Below are 26651 nucleotides of genomic sequence, written 5' to 3' on the forward strand. Positions count from 1 at the left end.
TCCTGCTAACCATCAGATCACTTCCACAGTTCCCAAGGACTGCTGTCCATCTCCAGCTCAGCCAGCCATCAGTTATGTTTGCTGGTGAAGGCAGACAAGGAAAAGGAGGTTTGAGGGAAAACTAGAAGCCAGACCTAAAGCCAGGTGCTCATTAAGATTGTTTTCCTAGGGCTGGGGTGTAGCTTAGTGGTAGGGCACTTGCCTCGTATGCACTAGATCCAGGTTCAATCCCCAGTATCATCAATAATTTTTTTTTGTTTTAAATTTCCCCTGGACAAAATACAAATAATTAGGTAGTGTGTTCTAGCTACCTATATTTGTATCAGACAATTTCAGAAAACATAGAATGCTGTAAAAAAGAACGCAGAAATCATGCTTGCTTCCCCCTACCCATGGTTATTCTTTTGGACTTTGAACACATTATATACCCACATTACAAAATACAATAGAGGAAAACCTGGAGAAAGAATGGGAATAAAATCCCCTTCTCTCTCTTACAGTTAGAAAACAAGTAAACAAAAAACCAAAACAATAATGACAAAAAAACATAAAAAAAAACAAGAAAACACAATAAATCAACCAAACAAAAAAGAAATGAAGTAAAAACATGAACAAAATCTACTAAGAAAGACAAGCATCATCAGGAACCTAAAAGATATTCATGACAGAGAAAGCTTTCAAAGGAAAGAAGAAAAAACTGATTAAATCTGTCCATCTCCAAAAATGATAGCATGAAGCAGTCCAAGTTGCAGAGTCAAGAGCTCTGAGAAATCTTTCCATCTTTTAAGATCCTCTTCAATTTCTTTCTTTGTTGTTCTGTAGTTTTCATTGTATAGATCTTCCACCTCTTCTGTTAGATTGATTCCCAAGTTTTTTTTTTTTTTTTTGAGGCTATTTTGATTGGAGTAGTTTTCCTAATTTTTCTTTCAGAGGGTTTATCACTGATGTATAGAAATGCATTTAACTTATGAATATTGATTTTGTATCTTGCTACTTTGCTGAGTTCATTTATAAATTCTAGAAGTTTTCTGATGGAGCATTTGGGATCCTCTAAGTATAGAATCATGTCATCAGCAAGTAATGATAGTTTGAGAATTAATATCATCAAAATGCTCATACTACCAAAAGCATTATACAGATTTAATTCAATTCCAATTAAAATCCCAACAACATTCTTCATAGAAATAGAAAAAGCAATCATGAAATTCATTTGGAAAAATAAGAGACACAGAATAGTCAAGGCAATTCTTATCAAGAAGAGTGAAGCAGGAGGCATCACAAAACCAGACCTTAAACTATACTACAGATTTATAGTAAAAAAAAAACCAAAACAGCCAAACAAACAAACAAAAAAATGGCATGGTATTGGTACCAAAACAGACATGTAGACCAATGGTACAGAATAGAAGACACAGAGACAAAGTAACATAAATACAGTTATTTCATACTAGACAAAGGTGTCCAAAACATACATTGGAAAAGGGGACCCTTCAACAAATGGTGCTGGGAAACTGAAAATCCATATGCAGCAGAATGAAATGAAACCACTGGCACAAAAATCAACTCAAAGCTGATCAAAGACCTAGGAATTAGGCCAGAAACCATGCACCTAATAGAAGAAAAAGTAGATTCAAATTTTCGCCATGTTGGATTAGACTCCTAAAGCACAAGAAATAAAATAAAGAATTAATAAATAATGAATTCAAACTGAAAAGCTTCTTCTCAGTAAACAATCGATATGTAAAGAGAGAACCTATAGGTGGGAGACAATATTTACCACACAAACATCTGATAGAGAAATAATTTCCAGAATATATAAATAACTCAAAAACCTTAACACCAAAAAATTAATAACCCAATCAAATAAATGGGCTAAGGAACTGAACAGACACAGAACAGAAGAAGATACACCATAGATCAACAAATACATAAAAAAATGTTCAACTTTTCTAGTAATTAGAGAAATGCAAACCAAAACTACTCTAAATTTCATTTCTCTCCAGTGAGTATGGCAATTATCAAGAATACAAGCAATAATAAGTGTTAGTAAGGATGTGGGGGGGAAAGTACATTCATATATTACTGGTGGCACTGCAATCGGTGCAACCACACTGAAAAGGAGTATGGAGATTTCTTAAAATACTTAGAATGAAACCACCATTTGAACCAGCTATCCCACTCCTTGGTCTTTACCCAAAGGACTTAAAAATCAACAGACTACAGTGATGCAGCCATGTCAATGTTTATAGCAGTACAATTCACAATAGCTAAACTGTGAAACCAACCTAGATGCCCTTCAATAGATGAGTGGATAAAGAAACTGTGATATATATACACAGTGGAATATGACTCAGCATTTAAAGAGAATAAAATCACGGCGTTTTCAGGTAAATGGATGGAGTTGGAAAATATCATGCTAAGCGAAGTAAGCTAATCCCCAGAAACCAAAGGCCAAAAGTTCTCTCTGATCAGTGGATGTTGACCCATAATGGTGGGGGCATTGGAAGAATGAAGGAACTTTGGGAAAAGGTGAAGGAGGGGAGGGGAGGGGGAATGGGGGCAGGAAAGATGTTGGAATGATATGAAAATCAGTACCCTAGGTACATGTATGATTGTACATATGGTACGACTCTACATCACATACAACCAGAGAAGTGACAAGTGGTGCTCCATTTGTGTACAGTGAATCAAAATTCATTCTGCTGTCATATAGGCCTAATTAGAACAAATAAATAAATAATTTAAAAAAAAAAGTTCTGAGGAAAAAAACAAAGAGAGATATAGAGGGTCAGAGTGAGCAGGTATTAGAAAGAAAGAGGAGAGAAAAGACAAAACATGAGAGGTAGAAGCAGGAGGGATGGCAAGAGGTCTTTGCCAGAAGAGGAAAAGCAGCATGAGAAGAAAGATGCCCCACAGCTTCCCCTGTAGGATGAGCTGCAGAAGCTTGTGGACTGCCAGATTCTGTTTTGAAAAAAAATTTCATTAAACAACAAAAACATACTTGATGGTATGAAGGAAGGAAAAGACTTTATTATATTCACTATCAACCAGTCAAAAAAAAGATAAATCGTTCAGAATTAAAGAAAAAAAATCAATAAAGGCTACTTAGCTACCTAGGTCAACTGGAATTTTTCAGTGTATTAATAAAACATTTCTAACTAAGGGAGTTGAAAACTGGTGTCCACACAAAACTCTGCAGAGGAATGTTTATTCACAATTGACAAAATTTGGAAGCAACCAAATACCATTCAGAGGTGAGTAGATAAATAAGCTGTGGTATTGACAATGGAATATTATCAAATACTTCAATGAAATGTGTTTCAAGCCATGAAAAAAAAAATGGAGGAACATTAAATACCTATTGCTGAGTGAAAGATGGCAGCCTGAAAAGTTCATATACTGAATGATTCCAAATAGGTGACAACTTGAAAAAGGCAAAACTATAAAACATAAAAAGATCAGAGGGTGCTCAGGATTGGGAGATAGCAAAGAATGAATGGACAAAGCTCAGAGGAGTTTTAGGGTAGGAAAATACTCTGGGCTTGAGTACTAGAGAGGTGGATACCTTTTTAAGCATTTGTCCAAACCCAGAGTATATAACACCAGGAGTGAAGCTTAAGGTAAACTGTCAGCTTGGGGAGATCATGGGGTGCTGATGCAGGCTGATGTAATAAATGTACCATTCTGGTGGAGTTGTAGACAGTGGGGGAGGGTGAACGTGTGTGGGGCCAGGGGCATGTGGGGCTTCTCTATGCCTTCTGCTTAATTTTGCATGAGCTGGTCTAAAAAATAAAGTCTTAAAAAAAAGAAGAACCTCCAATAAATAAATAACACATTTTCAAAGGGCGGGGGATCAGCCTCTTTTCCTATCCCTCTATTCTGTTTTATTTGTAACTCCTCATAGATGAGAGAACAGCATGGAAGAAATTTCTTGGAAAAAACAATTTTGTAGAAAATTTTGCCTCTTGTATTTGTGGAGGAGGGGAGAAAAAGGAAGAATTTGTAATGGTTTACCTCTATGAAATAACAAACTACAAAAAAACAAAAATCAAGTGGATTTTCCTTGAATTTTATATTTTAACCAAAATGCAGTTTTCATTTTTGTTGCATCTATACAGGTTATGATTTTTTTTAATCATTCAGTTTTAATTCTGGAGCTCTTTTCCCATTTTTGAGTAGAGTAAATAAATCCTTGAGGTTGCAGGATGTGACCTGCCCAAGTTCAGCTAGTTGAAATAAGCATTCTTAGTGTTCCCTTGTATTTATTTCTGGGATTCACTAAGTAGCATTAGCTACAAAGGATCTAGCACCTGCTTCTAGCAGAAACCAAGCAAGTTAAGGACCTTTCTAGCATGGGAGATTGAGACTGCTTTCCTCAGCAGGTGAGAGGCTGCCAGACCTGTGATGCTGACCCCTTCTTGTCCATCCTTGCCCATAAACTCTCAGCTAAAATGATACTTCCCCAAGGAGAAGGTCTTTGAGTTCAGGGCAGAGGGGATTGTGCTTGATTCTGCCAAAAGGTTTTGCAAGACTCCTGTAAGAACAAGGCTCAGAAAAAATTACTTTTCAGTATAAAATCAGCTTCAGGCAGATTCCACCAGTTGCAAAAAGGCTTTTGAGTATTGCTTCCAAGTGCTCGCAAAATTGACATTCTCATCAACAAATATTTGTTGAGGAACTAATATACACCAGGTATTCTGAAAGAGAGCTTTAGGGGTTTCCAATATTATCAGTCTTGTTGGTCAGCCAGAAACATACATAAAAGATAGACAGTCAAACCAGTCTGTACAAGGTACAAGACACAGGGCAGGAAAAATAAGTTCTTAAGTCACGCATAGGAAGGAGAGATAAATGGGGTTGTTAGAGATAGCTGCATGGAAGAATTGATTCTTGAGCTGTGCCTTAAAAGATTTATATGACAAGAATATAGAAGGAAGGGTAGTTCAGTTTGGAAAATGCAACCAGCCAAGATCCAGGCTCAGAATGTGTCCTGGGGAATCATGAGCAGGCATAATTGCTCAGGCTACAGACTCTCTGCAGGGACTGGATGGTCATAAACTTAGAGAAATGGTTGAGTAAAATTTTCATAAGGACAAGAAAGCCAGATGAAAGATTATAGGCAATGAGAAGCCATCAAAGTGTTGTGGGTAGATGAATGACAGGCAAAGAGATTTAGGAAGATTATTCTGGTAGGTGTACAAAATGTGGAATGAAAATCAAAAGATGAGAAATGAGAAAAGGTGGAGAATATTATGACAAACTAGGTGTGAGATAAGAGCCTTAAAATATAAATAAAGCCTATAATCAAGGGAAATTATGAAGGAAGTAGTTGTGGACCTGGTAACTCAGTCAGGGTTTGACTTGGAAAGATGATCCAAACCGAGAAAGATCATGTTTCACACAGAAAATGCCCAATAGCTGACCTAATTGAAGAAACCATGTTTAGGAGTGTTTCAGAAAGGGAGACAATATTAGCCCTTTGGCACCATGGGAGAGAATGAGTCCTCTTGGGTAGGGAATGTTTTATTTGGTATGAACATTTAAAGGGAACAAAAGAAAAATAGAGACCAGTCTCATGGTTTCTTAGATGGATAAAGGCCACTAACTGAGTTTGCAAACTTCTATCTGGATTTTCTAGAACAATTTAATGATACAAGACTGATGCTAGTAGCCATAGGTCATCCCATTCTGCAGAAGGAGCACCACAGTCCACCAATCTGAAAGTGAGACTTGAGCTTTTGGAAACCTTGGTGACTTGGCCAATGTCTTTCAGAGTTCCAATCTTCAAAGCCCATTTTGAAGAACACAAATGCCGGTTGTAGACTGAGGGACTCTATGCTGTTTTCATTATTATTTAGCTGAAGATTTTTCATAAAGGAGAGAAAAATAAAACTCCAAGTGATTAAATATACAACAAAATGTTATTTAGAGTAAAATGTGACAATAGCTAGGAATTGTACTTTGGATACTATAATACAGATATAATATTATAAAATGGATACATTAATTCATAATAATAATGTTTACTAATGCTTATCACATGCCAGGCAATGGCTATGAAATTTATAAATATTCAGTATAATTTTTAAAAAATGCTGATGGAAGATAGTATTACTTTCATCCTCATTTTAAAAACATGAAAACTGAAAGTTTATACTTGGTCTAGATCATACAGGTTGTGGTGAATAGTGGTGCACCAGAATCTACAGCAAGAACCAATACTGCTCCTTCTAAAATTAGTCTTAATTTAGGTAAACCTCCTCTAATCTCAGAATTTGGTATAAAAAATTCATTGCTAAAAACAGAACAAAGACGATTTAAGTACACATCCAGATCATTTTAACTATATAAATGACACAATTGGAGAAACCTTTGCATAAATTATCAATGGTAAGAACTCATATTTTCAGTTCATTTGATAAAAAGGCAGTAAGTTACAGTGTTTCAAGGGACCTTTTGTTACATTGCAAAATTCATATTGAAGATAGACCTCAGCTTCACTTAATGTCTCCACATAAAGTATTTCGAGAAAAATATAGCCAGTTTATAAGAAGTGCAGAAATGTTGTTAAGCTTAATTAGATGTAATTGTCACACTTTCATTAGCTATTAACATTATGTAAAGATAAACTAATGCGTAATGAGTTCTTTCATTGTCACATAATTGTAATTTTAATGATTACATTATGACCAATATAATACAGTGCATATTTTCAATTTTCCCATTAGTGAGCAATTATTTATAAGGTTTTCTATTACAATCTGTCCATAGAGACCAAGTTATTAATGCCTCCATTTTCCTATAATGATGACCACAGTGTTGAAATCAATATGATAGCCACGGGGAGAATTTCAAAGTAACATGGAAAGAACAACAAAACTACAACCATGAAGCAGCTCATTCAGCACACGCCTGAGGAAATTTCAAGAGGAGGAAAATAAGATATTAATATTCTTATGAGAAGTTCTAGTTTACAAGGTTTCTCCAAGTTTATTTTCCCTTATTTTTTTGTGGCCTTAAGTCCCCAACCCTTTCCTCAGACTGTTTCCATGGTATAAAATATTCAATAGCCTAGCCTTTGAAAAATGTCTTCGGCAGTTTTCACCATGCAGAGAATTAAATTAAAATCCCACAAAGGCCATTTCTGGGAAATTTTTTGAATTGTTCAATTTCAGGCTTGTATGTCAAGAAGTGAAATGCTGATGAACTATATGATTTGCCCCAAAGACGATGAAGAGTGGTGAAAATTTATTAGAACAAAGGCGGAGGGTGATATGACTGGACAGTCATTACAGCACCAAGGGGCTAGGAATAGCTTCTGCAAATTAATAGCAAGCAGTAACCAAAACACAATAAATAGAGTTTTTGTGTTTAAATAGAAGGCTTCTTCCCTATTCTTTGGTTAAAGACTGAGACTATTCGGTGGATCTGGAAAGATGTTAGGAGTATGTGAAGAAGTTCAGGAATGTGGCCTAAGAAGCGCCTGACCTTTGCTAGTTGCACTACTTCATCCTGTAGCCCTGTGAACTCATGCCTCTCTCCCTCAACTATACGAGGGAAAGACTATCTGTGAATCCCTGGAACCTTGCACTCTACAAAGTTTGCAGAAGAAATGATTGAATTACCAAGATTAATGAACTAGTCATATTATCTAATTTGATGACAACCAGATTTTCAACATGCCATCTTCCCTACTTGAGAAAAGCTGTTGACCAAAGTGCTCAGTAAATATGCATTCATGTCATTTGGTGATATGATTAAAAAATTTTAAATTTTTCCATCCCAGTGGAGGAGAATCAAGAATCTTTGCACACAATAGATCACTGATTTTCAAACTCTGGTATGTATAAGACATACCTGTAGAACTGATAACTGACAGAGTCTCAGGGCATCTTCCCAGAAATTCAAATCTGCAGGGCCAAGAGGCTATGCAAGACCCTCCAGAACATTCTGAAACAGGTAGTCCACAGAATACCTTGAGAAACACTGCAGGTGGTGCTCAGTTCAATAGCTGAGAGACACGCAGACCAATAAATACAGCTTCTGCCTAGGATTCAGAAGTCCCTGTCAGTGAAGTCTCACAACAAGGGATCTTGAGAAAGTCACTAAATTTGCCTGGTCTTAGGTTTTCTCACCCATAAAATGAGTGTGTTGGGCTCATTTCCCAGGTTCTTTACCAAGATGTCTGTACAGCTAAGGGCCCAAGAAGTTGGCAGCAGAGATTCTTAAGCTATGTCTGAGATCTCAAAAAGTCAAGTGGGATAAATGTTGTCACTTATTTACCCAATAAAAAAACCCTTATATTCTTTATATTCTCCATTTCCACCCATTTACCAGCAAATGCCATAATATCATTCTTTTTAATGGCTGAAGAGAACTCCATTGTATACAATATATACCAAAATTTCTCAATCAATTCATCTGTTGCTGGGCATCTGAGTTGATCATGCTAAATGAAATTAGCCAAACTCAAAGGTCGAACTCAAAGGTCGAATGTTTTCTCTCATATGTGGAAGCTAGAGTAAAATAAAAGAAAGGGGGAAGGGAGGATAAGATTACATAAAGAATCAATCAAATACAAATTAATAGACAGGCGAAAAAAAATCTGCTGGAGGAAGGAGAAGAGGAGGGGGAGGTGGGAAGGGAAAAGGAGAAGAGTAAAAGGGGTGATCATGAACTGAAATCAATCTCCATACATGTCTGATTTTTTTTTTCAGAATGAGCCCAACTACTATTATAATCACAAAGATCTAGTAAAAAATTGAAAAAAAAGAAACTTATTGAAATATCTACATTTTTCATTCAGGGCTAGAACTATATCACTTCAATGTAGTCTCTCTGGTTATCAGAACTCTGAGAGTAGTTATATTTGTCTCAAATTTATAAAAATGAAGAAAGAATGAACTGTTACCCAATAAATGTTGTTTCCAGGTTAGATCTTTCAAAGTGTAAAGATCACAGTGGTAAAATCGTACAAAGGAATATTGGAGGGAAAGATATTGTAACACAGGGTTGTAGAGATTCCTAAATTCTGATCTAACTCTAAGAGTTCTTGACTAATGTTGCTTCTTAAATTAGTAAACTAACAATCCAAATAGCCACCACAGTTACCCCCTCAAAAACTGGGTAGTGAGTGACACCTATGTGTCAGGTGCTCTTTGAGGGTACAGGGATACAGTGTTGGGCAAACAAAAGTCCGGCTCACAGGATGCTTACAATCTTATAGGAAAGACTGACAAGAGCACACCATGATATATTGGGCCATAATAAGTGACATGGGAAAAGTATAGTTTGATAAGCAGATTGGGAGTGGACTAGTGGGAGCTTTTGTCAAGACAGGGCTCTCCCCAGGTGTGGTGGCACATGCCTGTCCTGTAATCCCAACAGCTCCAGAGCTGAGGCAGGAGGATCATGAGTTTAAAACCAGCCTCAGCAAAAGTGAGGCACTAAGCAACTCAATGAGACTCTGTCTCTAAATAAAATACAAAATAGGGCTATGGATGTGGCTCAGTGGTAGAATACCCCTGATTTCAATCCTCAGGGCCCCTGACCCCCCAAAAAGATAGGGCTGTCCAATAAGGTGCATTTGAATCAAGACCTAAAAGAAACAAAGGAGAAAAATCATTTAGATATCAGAAGGGACTCCAGAAATATTGAGCTATAGAATATATGCATTTCAAAATAGGAAGATGATTCATCTTCTACATTATCATGAGTTTTACTTAAGCTAACACATGAATGAGCTCATATTCTGGGCAGACTCCAGGCTTATAGAAAAAGTACATGGTCTTGATTTCTTAACAGATCTGTGGGGAATGCAGGTAAAATCTGTAATCCATTGATTGTCTGACAGTGAGGTCAGAACTTGGACTTTGGTACAATACTTAGTTTTCTGCTTTAAGAGCATATCTTGGTTTGCTGTACATCCTTGTGGGCCATATATTTTTAGCTCACTCTGGGATTTGTTCTATCTTGGCAGGGTTTCTCAGCTACTTTCATTTCCTACCTACTGACATCTTGATGAGCATAGTTTTTAAATATTAAAAATAAGGAGGTGAGACCGGCTGCAAAGAACCTGCCAACACCTCCAGAACCTCCAACAGATTCCCAGTCAAGCCAGAGACTATGCTTCAAACATCAGTGGATTCTTCCCTTCTAGGACAATGTCTGACACCTACTTAGCACCCCGGGAGTGTGTGCTCAAAAAGACTTGAATGAAGCTCCATTTCTGTGCTGCCTGTCTCATGCCAAAATAAAAGCTCCCCCTAAATAGAAGAGCTTGGTGTGAGTGTGTGTGGGAGAGGGCATATGGGCGTTATGTTAGTAAACAGGATGTTTTCTATCTTTTATGAGAAAGCATGGCAGCTGCTTGCTAAGCTCCTAATAGGGGAAGCTGTTAGTTTTACATTCTTGAAAGCCCCTATTTGCATAGACCCTTTATAGAAGACAGACTTTAGAAATGGAAATAGTATCTGATCACCAAATCTCACTTGTGCTAGAAAGTTCTGCCTATGGTTTGTGATTTTTGGAAATGTGGATGTGCTGACAACAAAATTAACTCCTCCAAAGAACTGAGAATTGCCTACTCTCATCATCCCTCTCACTGTAATTTACATGACTTGACGAAATTAGACCGTTATTTTCATCGGGGTGATCTGCAAAATCATAAAATGATGTGTATTTTGGGAACACCTAATTAACTTTCCTTAGTTCCACCGAGGTTTCAGCTACAGCTATAAGCATTGCAAATATCATAGAGGTGTTTCCATCTAGCTTTGGTAACCACAGAGATGCTCCAAAGACTTGAAAGGAAAATGTCACTATAAATCAGGCAATGATGAGAATTCAAATCAAATGGTAAGCCTATGGTATAAAATCAGGTACACACTGCTTTGCCAAAACTTGTTTTGCTTCAAATAGCAAGAAAGACTTACATAATTGAAGCCAATATTAATAATCAAAACAGCAAGATTGCAGACATATACACACAAAGTCCATCTCTCTTTACAGTTTTTATCACAAACATTAACCAATATTGATCAAGCTGTTAGACACAAAAGTTTACTTTAACATATAATCAGCATCTGAAGTAAAAGCCACATTTCCTAGACAATTGCCAGCACCTTGTGTCATACTTGTAAATAATGGGCAACTCCTATTGAGCACCATCTGCTTAATAGAGAGAAATGTTCATCTTAATTAGCAAATTCTTCTTATTATTTAATATTTATTGAACACCCACAATGTGTTTGGCATCAAAAACACCAGAAAAATACTCTCTACCCACCAAGAATCCACCTGCTAAGGAAATATGATGAGCCGGTTTTATAGTCATTTCTGTTTTTAACATATTTCATGTACTTTTTTTCCAGGTGACAGAGTCGCAAATGGTTCACTTTTGGAAGGGTCTTCTTTCCTAATTAAGGTAGGATGGTGAGCTAGCAGATGAGTTATGATGAAGACAAAGAGAAGATAAAGGGCAAATTAATTACAGTCATCATGAAGCCTAAGTGAAATACACTCCATTGATGGAAGAAAAATTAATGCACTCCTAAGTAAAACTAACTATATTTGCTATGCACTGACAGTTGGGACTATAGAACTGAATCAGAAATAACAAACATGGAGCAAAAATTGTCACCTTGAAATAGCAACTATTCTTTGTTTGGAATTTACTCTCAGAGCTTAGGTGTCTCCACAATTCCTTGGGACACTCGTTTCATTATGATGTTATTAACATACTGTTAAGAAAGATTTCATGGTCAAAGATCTACTCTCAACTAGAAAAAAATAAGCCAGATTGGCAATGCTTTTTGGAAGCCCCATTTAAGTCCCTTCTACTTCCACCTCCAATCAATAACAGTTCAAGAAAATTTCACAAGTTCAATTTTAAAATTTTGTACATCTATGACTATGATAGTATCTTTGCATGAGATATCTAGTAGAGACTTTAATTTTTCTTTTAGTGCACATTATTAAAAAAAAAAGAAGAAAAATGTGTTTTGCTCCAATGATTGAACATCTCATACAGGACTGTTTTACCATGTCCTGAATTCTAACCCATTGTCTACTGCATGTGGTTTCTGTGTTTCTAGAAAAGTTTCCCATCCACATCTACTTTGCCAGTTTCTAAGTGTTTCAGTTTTTTTTTTAAGTGTTTTTCATTAAGTCATATGCTGTCTTCATTCCATCTTTCTCAAAAGGAAAACATATAATAAATGTCCAATAATGCTTGACTTTGTCATAATGCTTTTTGTCCTTGGGTTTTACTATTTCTCATAAATCAGGAATGCAAACCCCAGAGGGGAAAGCTCCAGAGGAATGGCCCCCAAGATCCACTTGTTAGAAATGAGTCAAAGAACGGAATATTATTCAGTGTCTTAAATTTATGGACATACTTTCTAGATAACTACCTCAGCCCGATAATTTAGGCAAAATAGAAATTGTATATTAGTAGAGGCAATGCTGTGGTGCTAGCAGTTGTCAAACAGTGCCAATCTGAACTTTAAATGAATATAATTTAAAGGACATACATGACAGAGGAAAAATGACAAGCTCATACATTGTCAGGGTAATAAATACCTAATGAGCAAAATTGGAAAGCAAATAGTAGGCTGAACATACACCCAAATGTTGGTTCTTTACTCAAAAGTCAGAGAACAGAATGATTTGTATCTCTATCCAGAATGATAAAGCATCCCTTTCTTATAAGCTAATGAGCAGCACCATCTGGCATGATTACAGAGGAGCAAGATCTTAAGAAAGTAAAGGATACAATGACAGAGCTATCGGAGGATATTCACCAGAGGTTAATTTTTTTTTCATTAAAAATATAGCAAAAAACAATTGTAGGTGTTCACATTACAATATACGAACAGTAAAAAGATCACAGGACCAAATGCTTTCAAAATAAGTGAATGTGCTTCCTAATATCTTAAAATCTTTCTCTACCACTTTGGTCCCCAAAGTGCGGCCTCAGGACCAGCAGCAACATCATCACTTGGAAATTTGTTAGAAATGCAAAATTATTGGGCCATAGCAAAGAGACACCAACTCAGAAACTAGGGGTAAGCCTAGAGATCTAGGAATAATCAGCTTTTATGGTGATTTTGGCATAGGCTCATATAGAACCACTGTTGTATCAATCCAAATAAGAATGAGAAAGTTTTGCTGTTTCTACCGGATAACAAATAGATTTACTAATCGGGTCAATTCTTTAAACAACTTGTTCACATACTGAAGAATAAAACTCAGGGACTCCAGTTCCTTGAGTGAGATGATGTTATTTTTGAATAAAAGAGCTCCCATTCTCATTCTCTTTTGTAGAACAAGAACAGAACAAACTACTTTAAACTTCTACTTTAATGGCACTATTCATGAAAGTGTGCAGTTTCTTTTTCTTTAAGCTGCTTTGTTAGACCCTGCATGACAAGTTTTGCAGGTTTGCCTGCATCCCTTAAGTTCTTTAATTTTTTCCATATCTAGGTCATTCCATCTACAAAGATTGAGGACCTACTATATACCATAGACTATTCTAGATGCTTGGGTTATGTTGCTGAACAAAACGTATGATGATCCCTTCTCTTAAGAAACTTCTATTTTAGTGGAAGAGACATATAAAAAGCAATTAAGAATAAAATCAGTAAGTATATTAATAAAGTATTAGAAGATAAACAATGCCATGGAGAACAAAAGGAAAAGCAGAATAAGGTAAGGAGAATTGGGAATGCTGTGTATGTAAGGCAAGATTTCAATTTTAAGTAATATCATGGTAGACTCATTGAACAGGTGAAAATAGCAAAGGCTAGAGAAGTTGGTCATGCAGCCTATGAGAGGAAGAGTGCCTGGCAGTGAGTGTCCTCCAGTGGCTGGAGGAAGTGAGCTCAGGGGAAGACAAATTAATAAAGGTCAGAGGAAACAGAGGGTCGGATCACCAGGGCCGTCATCATCACCGTAAGCCTTAAACAACTTGTGCTTTTATTTTAAGATAAAAGGGGACTCCTGCAGGGTATTGAGGAAAAGAATGATATGATCTGAATTATATAAAAATGCTTTCAGTAATTTTTCTCTAAGCCCACGTACAAATTCATCAGCCATATATACCAGGGATTAGAAACTCTGCTTCCATTTTTCTGTTTTCTTTATGTTTATCATAAAGTTATTGAAAAGGGTTCCAACTAGGGAAATTCATATTCTTTGTTATCAAAGAAGTAAATGTTTGTTTATTTGGAGACTATTAAAAGATGAAGTTGGGAAGTGAAGCTCAGCTTGTTCTTACTGTAGCTCTCAGTTCTTTTCCATGTGGGTCTTCTGTTTTCGCCTTCTGAGGTGAGAGTTATATTTGCCTCTTAAGACCCAAGAGTGTAACTTTGGGTTTGGCTCTATGACTTTTTTTTTTTCACTAGGCTAACAGGATTGTGAATGAAGTTTTGGAATCTGCTTCAACACTGAAGTGAAACTAAAATGGAAACCTGTATTTGAGGAATGGCTCTGTCAGCGACTTATTAAAAAACCCAGTGCCCAGTCACAAAAATCCTGGAGAAGGTAATGGATTTGACAACCTTTGGGTAAGATAGAGCAAGGGTGATCTCTCTGAAGAGAACAGTGGAAACTTTTCTACCAAAGTCAATTCCTAGAATATGTCACACTGCTGTTGCTGTGACTCTTCTTTACTGAAGGAAAGTGTTTTGAAATTCACAAGTATTTCACCAAATAACAAATTTGAAAAACTATCAGATGGTATTTTTTTTTTTCCTTCATTCATCCATCAAACGTTTCCTGAATACCTGTTACAGTCAAGCATTATGTCATGGCACTCAGGGTAACAAATATATGAGAGCTTCTCTCAAGAGGTTTGTGTACCACTTGAACACATTAGACAGACAAAAAGAATGCGTGGTAAAAAGTGATTTTCCTATATAAATTCTAGTTTACAATACTAGAGACTTTCAAAGGATATGAATTCTATTTAGGGATATTACAAAAGACTTCATGAAAGAAGTAACATCTGATTTGGCCTCAGATCTTGTTCATAATGTCTGGGCTGTTTTGAGTCATCATGATAGAGGAAGTACAATTTAGGCAGAGCAAAGTAACTTTGCAAAAGCTGTAGGCCACTTAGCTGAATGAAGCAGAGTAAAAATATCCTTTTTTTTTTTTTGACATATTGGAGGCATAGGTCCTAAACAAGGTCTAAGAATAAGATGAAGACTGGCAGAATCACTAATCTTAAGTATATTGTCCCATGAGAGAAATGGAAAAGTAATATAAGAAGTCTGATAAGTAAGTCCCTTATTGAATTCTTAAGAATTTCTGAGCATCATCATTAAGAAACTTAGGAATAAGACAGGGTCACAAAATTGGAATTCAATTACAGATTACCAAGGCTATTTGTGAAATAGCTATGCTTGATTATATTTCTCCAGTTCAAGAAATAATAAAATGCTGTCTTTTTCTTTTGTTCAAAGCAAGCTAAAATAGCACAAATTAGCAGCATTGGACTGGCCTTGGATCTTGCTAAAAATGCCAACCTCCAGGCCCTGTCCCAGATCACCTGAATCAATAGGCAACATGATGAACATTAAAGTTTGAAAGTACTATCATGATCTAAAAGGACATCCTCTTCATTAAAAAGAGTTGAGTAGGGAAGTCAGTTTTGGAATGGTATTTTAGAATGTTTGTCTAAGCAATTAAAAATCTTACAGTACAGGTGAACATAATATAAAATGAAAGTTCTCAAAATGATCAACTCTTTCTGAAAAAGAGTTAAGACTTACAAGAATAGAAGGGGAAAGAGACTGCTTCTGGATCATATATTTTTAAAATTTATATATCATTTTTAGTTTTTTAAATGTTGACCTAATCTCGAAGGGAGAAAAGGGCCCAAGAAAAGAAAATCATTAACTAAAAAAAGAAGAAATCCAAATTATAGAAAACAGGAGGTAAGTGAACTGAAGAGGTACATCTCATGACAGATAATTAATGATTGAAGTGTGAATAAAATTTAAAAGTCTGGATATATTTTAATGAGACTTCCAATTTAAGACATATTTGTCTTTGAGGTTCACACTCTTTGTAATGTTCTGAAATGTTTATATTGAGGGAACTTTTAGCACGTGTGTCTACTGGGGCTTTCTATATAGTATTATCTGGCTGTGTGTTCAACCGGCTGTCAAGGCATATCATCTGGCCCAGGAGAACCTTATTTTCCTCAGTGGTTTGGTGGCAAATCTTGATTTCCACCACTATCGATGACCTGCCCAGCCTTCTTTTTAAAAACCTACTCATTGAATTTGAGATGCTGCTCTTGTTGTAATCCTAAGTGAATGTCTTGTCAAATGTAGCTTGCATGCACACAAGTAAATGTATGTTTTTAAACATGAGAGGTTGGTACTGCTGCCCTGATAAATCAAAACCATCCCTTCTATCTTCCTACTGTTAAAATAGATCTTTTCTTTTTTATTGAATTTTTAATTCCTAACACATGTATATTACAGAGGAGGCTCAATATAGGTCACTGGATGTCATCCTGAATAATGGGAAAAAGGAAGTCCCTATTCCCCAATGCTTGTTAGCAATGAAAACGCAGCCCTGGATGCCTTAGTATGCTTTTTGACTCAGGAGTCCTATGGGCCTGCCCTCTACTGCTATGCGAACTTATTGTTCCTGCCAAATATATCAACGGGGGTGGGAACATTAATTCATTTTAACAGAAGAGTGTCAACGATGCTCCTGAAAAAATGCTGAGATGCTATATTTGCAAAGACAGTCTTCAAAATGAAAAAAAAAAAAAAAAGATGTTTTTACTACTGTGTTCTGTCCTTCAAATCCAAGATTTTTTTTTCCCACTTTGCCTGTTTTCTCTTGATCCAGGTTTTCCTGGGGCTAGGGTCTATTTATTTGAAGTTGGAATAACTAGATCTTTGATTCAGAGTCCAGGTCCAGTATTAATATTCCTTTGCATAAACTTGGCACATGTCTGTGCCTGTGGCTGACTCCCAGGGTTGGCACAGTTGCGTTGTTTGTCTCTGTTTTTTTTTTTTTTTTTTGTCTTTCTACTTGCCTCATTGTGCTTGTGGAGACAGCTTGCCTCCTGTGCTGACAGAGGAACTCGGAAGAGCTCTCAAGTTCTCAGGGGAGAAGACTTGAAACCCCTTCCCACTCTAGAAACTACTATGAGTTTGCCAACCTAAGGGATGTGAGCCAATTTAATTCTACAGTCAATCAACGCAATGGCACAAGAAGCTTTCAAAATGGCCAAGCTGAAATAGCGAAACCTGGGCTGCACTTCAAACCCTTGCTAGATTATAAAACTGTCACCACAAACAGCAGTGAGGAATGACACATCACTGATTTCTTTTTCTCTCCTCAAGATTGAGTGGGAATGGATAGAGCACACTGGCCAAGAGGAGCCAGGTAGAAACTCTGACGGGTACAAATCAGTGTCCCATTTTGTCAGGGTTTTCCAAAAGTGACTTGTGCATCTGGCTTCCTAAACAATCCTTAAGAGCGATTCCCTTTCTTCTTACCCTCTTCAACCTGAGGCAGGAACATCTTGAAACCTTGATCTATTTGCTGCTAGCTTTCATTAATTTCATCCATCCCTGAAGGCGGAGCCACATTGGTGCCAGCTAATTAAGACCTATTTAGGGCAGCACAGAGTCCTTTATCAGACTAGAATTAGCTTTCCTCTTTTAATGGGGACTGTAGTTTTCTCAATTATTACTTAATTAAATAATGTGCCTACATTTGCCAACGAATTCCTAAAGTGCAGTGAGAGCTGAAATTGCCCACCTGCCATAGGTAAGCAAAATACCTCACGACAGCTCTCTATTGCCTTGCCAGAAAAGTTAGCATTCCTTTCGCATCCGCACGTGCCAGGCACATACTCACGTTCTTCAGTGTTGAGTGTGGCGCCATGTGCAGCTGTCAGCCCCACAGCACCTCCAGGGTGTTTCTGTCTTAAGATGTATTAACTCAAATGTATAAAATTCAGCAGGCTAATATTATTTATGCATACCAACATTCAAAAGGAAAAAAAAGATTCATTTTGGTCAGATTGTCTTGAATATAAGACCTTTAATTCCAAAGGTTTCTGGAAGAAATAAATGTTCTATAGAATTTATAATTCTAGTTTTCCAGAAATATATTTGGTAAGTGAAACTATAAAGGTGACTGCTGTCCAAAAAACCTAGAATTCTAAAGAAAATTGGGTCCTAAAAGATATAGCCAGCTGGGCACAGTGGAGCATGCCTGTAATCCCAGCGTCAGGGGAGGCTGAGGTAGGAGGATCCCAAGTTCAAAGCCAAACTTAGCAAAAGCAAGGTGCTAAGCAACTCAGTAAGACCCTGTCTCTAAATAAAATACAAAATAGGTTTAGGGATGTGGCTCAGTGATTGAGTGCCCCTGAGTTCAATCCACAGTACCATAGTAATAATAATAATAATAAGATAAAGGGCAAATGAACTACTGTTCTACTCTGCCAGCCTTCGCTATAAAGCTACCTTCTCTAATTGACAAGCCAGATAATTGTAGGGAGTAAATAAAAAGAAAACAAATTAAATTTCATTTGGTTTGAAAAAAAAAACTTGAACATGCTTGGTCTAAATTTATTCTAAGAAATTCAACAGTGTATGCATTTCTTCTAGTACTTTATGTTTCTTTAGTTAGGAATCCCTTAAGACAAAAATAAAAACATTGGAAAAATGAAAAGATGCCCACCTTAGATTGGAAAGTTGATTTTGCTAAACGGACTTTGACTACTTTGAAGAAGCTAAGAAGAGTATTTTTCTTAGCTAGTAATTTTTCTATCATGAATCACTTTATAATTTTTTAAAAAATTGTATAAATTATACATAATCTTGACACGCTCTCTCCATTAAAAAAAAAAAAACAACTTAATGACAAAAATGAGAACTTGCTGACAAGTTTCATTAAGTCCAGGCTAACCAAGCAAAAAAGCTTTACAACAAAACTAAAGTCAAATGGACACCCATTTATTTCTTACTCCCTCTTTCCTACAATGATGTAGACCACTTGATTTGCTCCTAGTTACTTGGGGGGAAAATATTAGAAACTTTTTTTTTTTTTTTTTTTTTTTTTAGTAATAACCAATATACACCCTGGGAGTATAGACCTACTTGAACGCCTGACATGAAATCATCTTCTTTGATGCAAAATAATCTTGAAGTGTTTGTAATATTCCCACAGCATGTTGTGACGTTGTTCTTACTCAAAAATTTTGTGTGTATGTTGCAGGATGAAGCAGATGAATAATTATATCAGCGTTGCTTTGACCTGTGATTGCCGGCATGGTGGAAAGACTCATGAATAAAAACCTAGTAGCCCATAATTTGAATAAAAAGTTTATAATTTGAACTCATAATTATTTTACATGTAAATAATGTACAAGTCATATGTTGTTTATATTCCAGCTTCATCCACTGTAAGGACTATGAAACTAATACCAACTCAGTAACAATGGGCACCAAAAGTACCAAAAGTACTAATGCTTTTTTAATGACTGAAAGAAACCGGTGTCCTTTGGAAAAATGCCTCAATACAGGTATACTTCAGGATATATTCAAGAAGAGCAGAAACATCTTACAACACCAGGAAGCAGAGATCCAACATTACTGAGGGACATTGAAAAGATTCAAAGCCAATTTGAAGAAGTTGCTATAGGCCAATGTAGGATAATTTTAACATAAGGATATAATTTTAATGAACTGAAATACTCTACTTCAAATATGTTTAAGTATGTTGATCAATATATAAATATTAACAATAACAAACTTATAGGTAGATTTGGGAGATGCTATGAAACTAGTGCATTAAAACCAGTAAATAAAGAGACTGTTACTATCTTATGTCTCGTGGTAACCAAATGGCAAATGAGGACACATTTTCTTTATAAAGTATTTCAGATAATAAATGAAAAGTTATGATGAAATATCACCATTTTGCCACCCTAATAAATTATTGGGTCTAGTCAATGATTGTTAATGACTTCTAACATAGTAAGAAAGTATTACTCCTGATAGAAATACCACTAATGGTCTTGGCAAGAAAACGAATCTGAATCCAATCAATCCCCAATGCAGAAATATTAATTCAAAAGAAATACCACAAGCTGCAATTAGCAAATTTAGATTGTAGAAGACATGAGACTAATGCCTAAAAGAGTGTGGAAAAAGGGACCATACAGGTTAAAAAATGCAGGAATGAATCAATCAATCACAATTTGTGAAACTTGTGCTAATCTTCATTCAAACTCACTGTTAAAAATTTATTAATGTGACAACTGGAGAAATTTTCAAACTGACTAAACAGATAATAATAGTAAGAAAATATTGTTGATTTTTTTGGAGGACAGTCACATTGAATTTTTTGATTAACATTTGCAGATATACACTAAGATATTAATAAATGAACTGATGATATTTGAGATTTGCCTCAAAATGCTTGGGAGGGAGAAAGTATATAAAGGATAGATGGAACATCATCAGGTATGAGTTGATAATTATCAAGCTGAGTGGTGGCTACATAGAGGTTTCCTGCACTCCTAGTCTCTCTGCTTTTTAAGTTCAATATTTTCCTTCTTAAACGTTTTTGTAGATATTGTTGGTTGAAATTTGTCAATGAATGTCAGAACACCATGGGTAATCCTTAGACAATATGTCTCTAGCATATTGATAGAATGTAGATTTAAATCAAAGTGGGGAGAGAAGTCTTTGAGAATATTTTGGTTAGCCTTATATTGTGTGACCAGATTCTATTCAAATCATCCATTCTACCCTTTGCTAAAACACTCACATAGTTGACTTCTTCTGTCTGGTTGTGGTACCCAGCAAGGCAACCACACAGCAACGAACTCAGTGAAAAACAACAGCAAGAATGTATCATAAAATTGTTTTGGACTTTAAAAAATTTACTTTGGTAATTCTACCCATTGAATAGAACCTGAAAATTAATTTTACCAAGCAAGTAAATTTTCCAAGTAATTTTCTCACTATAAAAACAGTGTTCTCATTATAGCCAGTAGAAAAACAATCTCCCAATGCTGTTGTCTCTAGTTCTTATTGTATAATCCACACATCTGTGACAGTGGTCTCACTGAAAGCTCACAGCAAAAACCAACGTGATACAAACACACAGAAACAAACACCATACTAAGCTCTTCTCTGGTACCCCCAAAGGATTCTAGGCCTTTGAGTTATGACTGGGGGATACCCTGAGGACTAACTCTAATGAAAAACCAAATATATCTAATTAATTGCATTGCTCTGGGATAATCAGAGACCAGAGGTTTCCAAAACCTCATGAGAATAGTCATATTTATTTAGAATGGTGCTAAGAGGAGTGCAATTCTTTGAAGCACCAGACTCATTCCTTTATCTCTCCTGCCTGTCTCTTTGGACAGCTTATGCTATGCGGATTCACACCTAACCTTTAGGATTGTTCTCGCCAATACTTACCAGTAGAAGGGACCTGTATCATACATTTTTCTGTCTTACACGTCATATGAAATTGTGCATTTTAGTGCTTAGAAGCATAAAATGCTAAATTCAAATCAACCCACATTATCAACAGCAGAGTTAGTCTATCAAAGATTTTAAAATACTTATCAGCATTGAAATTACATCCAGAGATACTAGGAACTTGCCATCCTCTAAACCATACTCCAGTATAGTTAACACTGTGGATTTGACAATACTGAATAAGGAAATATGCACAGTTTGAGAAAAATCACAATGTTAATATTGAAATTATAGTTGGTGCTCAATTTATCCATTTCACAAATAAGAGAAATTCACAGATACTTTCAAACTTTAGCCACTCCTCTCAGTATTTTCCCTTAATAGTTCTTTATTAAAGTAAAACATAGGAACTAAGATTTGATTGATTTGTAATTCATCTTCTCTCCCTTTTACTGATTATGTTTCTGAAAAGAAAGAAAAAAGTCATGCAACAAAGGACCTAAAATGGGAGCAAAGAGGAAATAGGAGAAGGCAGGAGTGGAAGAAGAATGAGGTAAGTAGGACCCAAAAGAAAAAGGGAAAGGATGGTTTACAGCACGCTGCAGAAAAATGGAAGTAATAAAAAAATGCAAATTGGTTTCAGGATAATTGAGTGAAGGATATTTATACCTCGTTTCTCTTCAGGAATCCAACTGCTAATGATTTTAAGTAATGCATAATTTCAATATGGTATTTTGCTTAACGTGCTAGATACCAAGTATGGTATTCAAGATCAGAGAATTTATTTGCATGCAAGAAGCTTTGCAAATTTTTTTCCCCCAGTGTTGGGAATCAAACCCAGGGCCTCATACCTGCTGGGCAAACACTCTACCGCTGGGCTACATTCTCCAGCCTTTTGCAAACTTATTAGAGAATCAATAGCCTGTTCTTTTTATGGTGTAGGTAAAAATTTTGCCACAATTTCCAGCGGCATTTAGGCCAATGCATAATCCTGAAATTTCTTAATATTTTTATGTTTTGAAACAGTAATGTGTCGACTTCCTCTTTCAGCTAAAATCCAATTTAATCAATAGCAAATGGAGCCACATTATAAAAAGATCTAAAGATATCTTGGAGAAGCATCCAGCGTTTCTAGGAGTATCAAGCCAATTAAAAATGGAGAGAACAGAAGGTAGTGTAGGTGGAATTAATGGGACCTGGCTGCTGGCTCATCAAGTAATCATAATAGTCAAAAACACGCAACGATCAGCTTAAAAAATAACTCTGTTCATTTGATAGCTGGCAAAAGGACTCAGCAAAGATTTAACATACAAGAAAATAAGGCTGCTTCAGAGGTGACTCACCTATCTTTCCCAGTTTCCTTCTTAAAAATTCCATCACAGTAGCTCATGCGCTTCTCCGTGGTCACATATATTTGGGCATTTGGATAAACATCAACCGTTTTTTTCAGCATGTTGTAAACGATGCCATTGCCATCTTTCCTCATATTGCGGAAAGGGCCCCAAATAACGTAAATAGTAGTGTTTGCTTCTTTAAAAAAATAATCAGGATTTTTTAGCAAAAGAGGAACACTGGTATGGGACACAACTCGAATCATCGTCATGCGGCCAACATCTTCTTCATAACCCTTAGTGGGGGCATTGTTCATTCTCCAAATGCAGGAAGATCGATCTATCTCGCTTCCCACCTTCTGTCCAACCATCTGACCTGAGTTTGACACTATGGCACAAAGGTCACAGTCCAATTGCAAAGGCTGAAAAACAGAAAGAGAAAGAAAGCAGCTGGTAAATTCACCTAGTCAATATAGTATTTGGGAAGACAAAAAATTTCAGATGTGGCATAACTTCTGAACATGGAAATACTTCTGAAATATATAAACCAACCCTATAGTCTCTGCTGTAGGTTATCAAGTAAGCAGAATACTTCCATTAAAACATAAAATGTATACTCTTAAAATTAATTTAAACTTTTGTATCCTTACATGTTGGTTTAAAATCATGTGGAAAAAATATTCTTTTGTTTTCCATTCTAAATGATGAATTTTTAAATTTAGAACTGCAATTTCAAATGAAATAAGGAAATATGGAAATCTTTGACTTCTGGAATAAGGTGGTTGGTGGCTATAAAAGAAATACAAACAAAACATATCTAGGTATCAAGTCTGCATTTTAGCTATATGTATGCATGGATAGGTAACCGTTGATAAAAATATGAAGAGTTCAGCAGATGATGAAGTTCTAGGAAGATTTTTCAGAACTACATTAAGATAAACCCCACACTGGCCAAAATACTGAGCAGACTAAGAAAAAAAATTCCTTCAAGTCACCATGTTAATTGGCCTTTGTGCCTACATTTATTCTAGATGGACAGGAAAGGCCTCTTTTAAAAACTCAGGGAAGACATGTACACAGAGGGTCTCTAGAGCCTGTCAAATTCCCTCACTTTTTATTTAACCATGGAGGTTACAGAGACTCAGCAAAGTGAAGCATCAGCTTTCAGAACTTAGAAATGATAATGTTGCAGTGGCAGATTTAAATGCAGGTCTTCAAACTCTAAGTCCACTGCTCATTCCATCATCCTTTGCCTTATTTCCTCCTAAAATAGCTACATACATTACTTTTGCTGCTTCTGTCCCACATGAAAAAGTCACCCTATCTTCAACACTGATAAAGAAATATTGATACACATCTTCCTCATCTCCCTTCTATGAGAGTCCACATTTTGATCCCGAATTTGATCCTGAATTTTATTGTGCCTACTTGGAAACAGCTCTCTCACAAATAGAGGCCTTATTTTACTTGATGAATTATGTCTGTCTTCTAGATAAATTCTGTAAGAACAACATCTGTCTTCTTCATTTTAACCCCACTTCCCAGAAGACTCTGGAATATAATATGTGCTTGACTGGTGAAGTTAAGAAATGAAAGAAATTGAGTTAAAATGATTTATTAGGAGCATTGAACTTAATACCAGCGAACAAATGGGCTTTTCCAATTAATTTAGACTTGTTGATTCAGACAAAACATATCAACATAGAGGGTCTTCAGGCTCACTCCAGATGTCATAACCCAGGTAGTTCAACAGAGAGGTATGACCCTCAGCAAAGTCATCTGACAATCATGCAATCATGCTACAAATGCAACAAGTCACCTTTCCTAGCCATGGTAGGAACTTGTAGTAGTTAGTGGACACCTACTATGCATCAGGCATAGTTCAATTCCAAGAGTTAGAACTGAGCTAGGAAAATTACAAACAAAAATTCCTGACACAATAGAACTTACATTCAACTTGGGGGTGGGAACAATAAATAAATCAACATCCTCTTATAGTCAAGAATGATCAGATCTAAATGAAGAAAATTTAAGCAAGGAAGGAAGTTAGCAAGTGTGTATGTGCATGTGTGTATGTGTGTTTGTGTGTGTGGTGTGTGTGTGTGTGGGTGTGTGTGTGTGTGTGTGAGAGAGAGAGAGAGAGAGAGAGAGAGAGAGAGACACAGAGAGAGACACAGAGAGAGAAAGAGTGATCAGAAAAAAAGCCTTTCTGAGGAAAGACATGAATAAAGAGATGTGAATGCTTATGCAAGTACCTCGATCGACCAGGAATAAGGAAGAAGACTGTGAACTGGCAGAGCCAGAGAGGACAGTGAGTACATCTTGGGGCCAAACATGGAAGAGGAGAATCAGTTAGGACCTCTGACTTCCTTCCAATGTGTGTGTGTGTGGGGGGCTCTAAACAGAGTGACCAACCTGAGTTTTATTTGAATCATTTTGGCTGCTGTGTGGAAAACTGATGAAAAAGAGGCAAAGGTATGAGATGTGATGGTGGACATGGTGAGAGCAAAGGAGGTGGAGAGAGGCCGAATGCATTCTGAGCGCACCGTACCACCCACTGGACTGGCCCACAGACTGGATGTGTGAATGTGAGGTGTGAAAGAAAGAGAGGAATCAAGAATGACTTCAGCAATTAGCCTAAGCAACTGGAGGCCTGGAGCCACCTTTCACTGGGAAGGAGAAAGGAACGCTTCAGGAAGAGGACCAGAGAGGAAAGTGAGGGCCTCCTCTCCAGCTGGGTAAGGTCTGAGACACCTGCACAGACCTTTGCAAGCACTAACACAAAACTACTCACACTGCTTTCAAGAACTTTCCAGAACCAGATTATTAAAGTAATGTAGGCTCATTATAGAAAACTTGAAAAATTAAGAAGGAATAGACAAAAAGAATAAAAACTTCCCAAATTTTTATTACTTGACAACCGCTACATTTATGTCTTATATTTACCTCTTTCCATATCTATTACCTTAGATAGGTTGAGAAATACCATTTATCCCTATTTGTCAGCACTGATATTTCATTTAATTTTAAATAATTAGTTTTTTCCATGCCAGTAAGTAGTTCTTAGGGGTAATTTCAGTGCCAGATCATTATTCCATTATCCATATGGTATATGGATATATACCATAGCATAGCTAGTTGCCTACCGCTGGGTATTTAGCTATTATTTTATCCTACTATAAAAAATACTTGGATAAATATCCTTGTGCTTCCTTCTGTATTTTGGATGCTAACATGTTAATTTTTAATTTGATTTAATTGTGTTCATATAAAATATACTAGACTGACAAAAACATCTGTTTGATTTGTCCAAACCAAGAATTTCAAAAAACTTGACTTGCAGAACCCACAAAGGTCTTTTTATGAAGTGTCTTAAAACTCTGCTGCAAAAGGGGCTGTCTGATGCCTCTGCTGCAGTCAGAATGCTGAACGGGGCAAGCAGCTGACAGTCCAGGGACCAGGTCAGAACTGTCAGTTCAAAGTGGGTGACTATGTTAGGACTTGGAAATGGGGTTTTATAGGTTGGTGCCATATGAAGACTTCACTAGTGGCCAGATGGAGGCCCAAGAACACACCTCTTAGGATCAGGCATTGATCTAGGACTTTCCTTCATCCACTTAGGAGCCTACATTTTCGGGGGCAGTAAGGAAGAACACAATATTCTTCTGGCCAAACAATTTGTGGCAGGGCCTGATACCCATCACATATAACCAAGTCCCTCAAGCTCACTCAGAGTCATGCAAATCAATGTCTAATTTAAACTCTGTGTGTCATATGGCACCCTCCAACTTATCACCAAGATACATATGGTACGCGGAGGTTATGTTCCATTTACTGTTCC

General features: G+C 36.5%; 1 protein-coding gene across 2 annotated transcripts in view; it reads right to left on the bottom strand.

Moving 5' to 3' along the window:
* LOC143403939 (alpha-N-acetylgalactosaminide alpha-2,6-sialyltransferase 3) overlaps positions 1–26651 on the bottom strand; it is a 520448-nt gene that overhangs the window by 176841 nt on the left and 316956 nt on the right. For both annotated transcript variants that reach the window (XM_076862282.2, XM_076862283.1), the window contains exon 3: positions 22823–23232. In XM_076862282.2, coding sequence (XP_076718397.1) covers positions 22823–23232 — 410 coding nt within the window. The remainder of the gene's footprint in view (positions 1–22822; positions 23233–26651) is intronic.

Source organism: Callospermophilus lateralis, chromosome 7 (assembly GCF_048772815.1).
Source record: "Callospermophilus lateralis isolate mCalLat2 chromosome 7, mCalLat2.hap1, whole genome shotgun sequence".
Classification (NCBI taxonomy): domain Eukaryota; kingdom Metazoa; phylum Chordata; class Mammalia; order Rodentia; family Sciuridae; genus Callospermophilus; species Callospermophilus lateralis.